This window comes from Eumetopias jubatus, unplaced genomic scaffold (assembly GCF_037043125.1).
Source record: "Eumetopias jubatus isolate StellerSeaLion01/CBP00866 unplaced genomic scaffold, mEumJub1_p1.0 scaffold_12, whole genome shotgun sequence".
Lineage (NCBI taxonomy): Eukaryota > Metazoa > Chordata > Mammalia > Carnivora > Otariidae > Eumetopias > Eumetopias jubatus.
In genome coordinates, this window is record NW_028274818.1 from 55,072,055 (window position 1) to 55,075,750 (window position 3,696).

The window sequence follows — 3,696 nt, forward strand, 5'->3', positions numbered from 1 at the left end:
AATAACATTGAAGCCTCATCTTTTTTTTATTCGAATACAATTGACTATGTTCTATAGAACGACACAAATTAAAGATCAAATGTGGACGTATTTCAGAGACTTGACTTGAAAAACCAAAGACTGCTCTAAGTGCATTAGTGAGGCATAAACACCACTCAGCAGTGATCGAGAGAAGAAAAATAGGAAAGAACAAAGACATTCCAAGGCAGTCTTCAAAGACACCCCCAACTTCTCTGGCGTGCTGTAAAAGCCTGCTTAGACTCTGTAGTCCTCCACGGGCGAAGGAGGAGGGGCGGGGGGTTCTGCAGGGCTGGCCACGCTAGCAGGGACTTGCTCCAAATCCAGAGTGGAGGGCATCTCCCTGGCTTCATCACTTTTCTTGGTAAATCTCTCTTCTCTGGGAGGAAAGGCACAGTGAATGTTTTTTAAATACACATAGGATTCTTTAAAAAAGAGAAAAGAAAAAAAGAAACCCTCAGATCCCAGCACCTAAAGAGAACCACTCAACATGTTGAAGGACATCCTTCCTGACTCCTCCTCCCAGGCTTACAGACCTATCAGCTGGCAAAAGGGAGATGGACTCTGCTCATGCTTCAATTGTCAGCTCTTCTCAGAGCTCAGCTGTCTCCGTGGGTCCAGCCCTACCAGTCCGCGCCCTGTAATTTCAGCTGAGCGCAGGCGCTCTCTCTCTCTCTCTCAAGATTTCATTTGCATTTCAGCTATTCTCTGGTCAGCCTTTTTTTTTTTAAATAAATATTTTATTTCCTTATTTGGGGTTTGGAGGGGCAGAGGGCGAAGAGAGGGAGAATCCGAAGCAGACTCCCCGCTGAGCACAGAGCCCAATGCCGGGCTTGATCTCATGACCCTGAGATCATGACCTGAGCCAAAACTAGGAGTCACATGCTCAACCGACTGAGCCATCCAGGCACCCCCTGGCCAGTTCAGCCTTAAGTTCACTTTGCCTCTCCTTTCTGCCTAACTTACCCCTGTGCCCCCCCAACCCTGCAGACTATCCTACCCTTCTCTGGGGTCTACCAGGGTGTTCCCATCCCCCTCAGGACTGGGCTAACCCCGTCTTCAAGAGGAGAGGACTGGCCTGTCAAGCGCTGAAAGAGTCAGGAACCTGGAGCTGGAAACTTCTGACCTGCAGATTCGCAGCCACACCTGACGTTAAGCTTCTCAGCTGAGGAGGCTGAGATAGAAGGGGATTTACCCGGGTCACGTGGCTAGTAAAAGGCAGAACTGGAATCCAGTCTCCGATCTCCTGACACAACTCCACCACTGCATCTCCCAGTCAGAGCTGACCCCTAACTTTGCTGAAGGGATAGGAGGTGCTGGGGAGGGGGGTTAGGGGAGGCTTCAGAGTTGTGGAATCTCTTCCTTCTTCAGCAGATGCTGCAGCAGAGTGACCACAGCCCCCCAGAGACAAGGCCCACTCTCACGAGATCAACCAGGGGAGTCAAATCTGCCATGTACCCGTGTCTGTGAAAGTTTGCAACATCCCATATCTATGACAAGACATTGTGCCTAAGGTGTTTTATCAATTCGCCAATGTCATACATCCCCCCAGACTCTAAGGTCAAGAAGCATTGTAATACTGGACGGAGGTCCATATTTCAAGTCAATTTTTATTTTTTGGCCAACTACATCAGTTTTCATAAAGTCATTATTCTTAAATTCATACTGTACCTGACAAAGAACTCAAATGAAAAGTGTCAGCTCTGCCAATTTTTGTTGCTTACTCACACTTGGCATTATTAGAATGATTTCAAGCCAGGTTTCTTGGCAGAAATTTCGTTAGGCTTCCTCTTTTGAGGGTTCCATTCATTGAGACTAGATAACATAACTTAACCAACACAAGAAGTAAATTGCAACATATTGGCATTTGCTGCAAGTGGAGTGAAGAAGCCCGACACCACCCCCCGCCACCCCCGGCTTCCTCGGGCTTGTAGCTCCCATCCCCCCACAGGAAAGCCTCGGACTTGACCCCTGAGCACCTAACACATAGCAAAGGAGCTGCAGCTAACTGGACATCAGTATCAGTAGAGTTCAGTTTTCATAGAAATCGGGAGTCCTAATCTTTCCTTTCTTCGCCTTACGCTCCATCCCCCCACCCCGCGCCCCCAAGTGAGCCAGAAAGCTCACAAGTACCTGGTGGCCATGGTGACTCTGCGCCTGGTCACCTCGGAAGCCAGGTCTCTGTAGGGCAGGTTATTGCCATTGACCGTGGGGCTCTTCTGAGCCATGGGCTTGCACTCAGAGGACTCAAGGAATTTGGGTTCACGGCAACTATGACTCTAAAATACAAGCACCAGTGAACAGACTGCAGGGGGCAGATGTGGGTCCGGCACAGCATGTCCGCTGCCCCGTTCTCAGTGGGGCCTCCCTAGAGCCCCGGTCCCACCCCACACTCCCCCAGCCCCCACCGGTCAAAAGGCAGATATTTCTTCAAAATCGAGGGCAGTTACCCTGGCCCCCCAGGGTAAAAGCTCAGGGCACGGAGGCCCAGAAAGGTGCCGGCTCGCTCCCTACGTCGCACAGCTGGGCCCTGTCCCGTACTGCTTCCCCCCTAACAGGTGCTCCTCCCATGGAGCCCTCCCCGGCCCAGGTCTGTTTGGCATCTCTGACACGTGCGGGGCTTCCTTCCCAGAGCGCTTACCTTCTGAAGAGCAGAAAACTATGTGCTAATGGAACGTAATAATAAAAAAAAAGAAAAAAAAAGAACCCCTGTGCCAAGCTGGGGCTGACAGATGTGCCCGTGGGAGACACTGGGGGCTTGATGCTGACAATAAAGGTTATAGCAGCCACCCAGTTAGGGCCGGCTACCTTGGGGTGTCCTTTTCCGTTATCTTATTGGAGAACCACAGTAACTGTGCAAAGGAGGTTCTGGGACCCCCACTGAAGGAAAGGGGAAACTGAGCTGTGGAGGAATGGGGTAGCTTCCCTGGGGGCCCAGAGCTGGAATCTGAACCTAGGCCTGACTGGCTTCAAAGACTCCACTGCAGAGCCAAGCGACCTTCAAGTTCTGCCCCCGTGACCAGCCATCTCTAAGGAAGAGGCGAGGTGTCTCCGACCCTGGACCCCCAGCACACTCTCGAGGTGACCCTGTGGCATGAATGGCGAGCGCCTGAGCTCCCCAGCCTGATCTTGTGGCTGGAAAAGTTTGTTCTTAGGAGGACGCCCGACGGGTTTACCTTTCGATCCCCGCTCAGCTCAGTTTGGGGCCCCTTCCACACTTGAGCTCATGGCCTCGGGAAGAAATGCCCCCGTTATAGACTCTGGACCCACATGTCAGCTATGCCACCTCCTCAGAGGAGGAAAAGACCAAAAATGCCACCACCGTCAGCTCCCGCTTCTTCTTTTATCCCCGTGGAGTCAGGCTTTCTCGGGAGCTGGCGTTAATGGGATTGATTTGCCCCTTGGAAGGTCGCAGCTGACACAAATTTTCCCCGCAGACGTGACCTCGATGAGGAATCCCCACAGATGTGGAGAGAAGATGGGTCTTGAGTGCAGAGCCGGGAAGGGCGACGAGGAAGACCCCACCTTAGACGCTGGTAAGTGTGACATCTAATGGCCACGGTTCCAAAGGTGAAGAATTCCCCAGGCACCCCCCTCCCAGCACCATCCTTGCTCCCGCCTTCCTGATGATTCACAGCACGTCTGCGGAGGGAGCAGGTGCTTCGGCTTTGGAACGGA

The 3,696-nt window shown here is 52.1% G+C and overlaps 1 protein-coding gene across 1 annotated transcript; it reads right to left on the bottom strand.

The window, feature by feature from the left end:
* Positions 1 to 255: 255 nt before the first annotated feature.
* Positions 256 to 2,246, bottom strand: MYOCOS (myocilin opposite strand). Its single transcript, XM_028097033.1, has 2 exons — positions 2,152 to 2,246; positions 256 to 397 (listed from the first exon to the last, which is right to left on the bottom strand). The coding sequence occupies exons 1-2, from the start codon at positions 2,244 to 2,246 to the stop codon at positions 256 to 258; spliced, it is 237 nt and encodes a 78-aa protein (XP_027952834.1).
* Between the last annotated feature and the right edge of the window lie 1,450 nt (positions 2,247 to 3,696).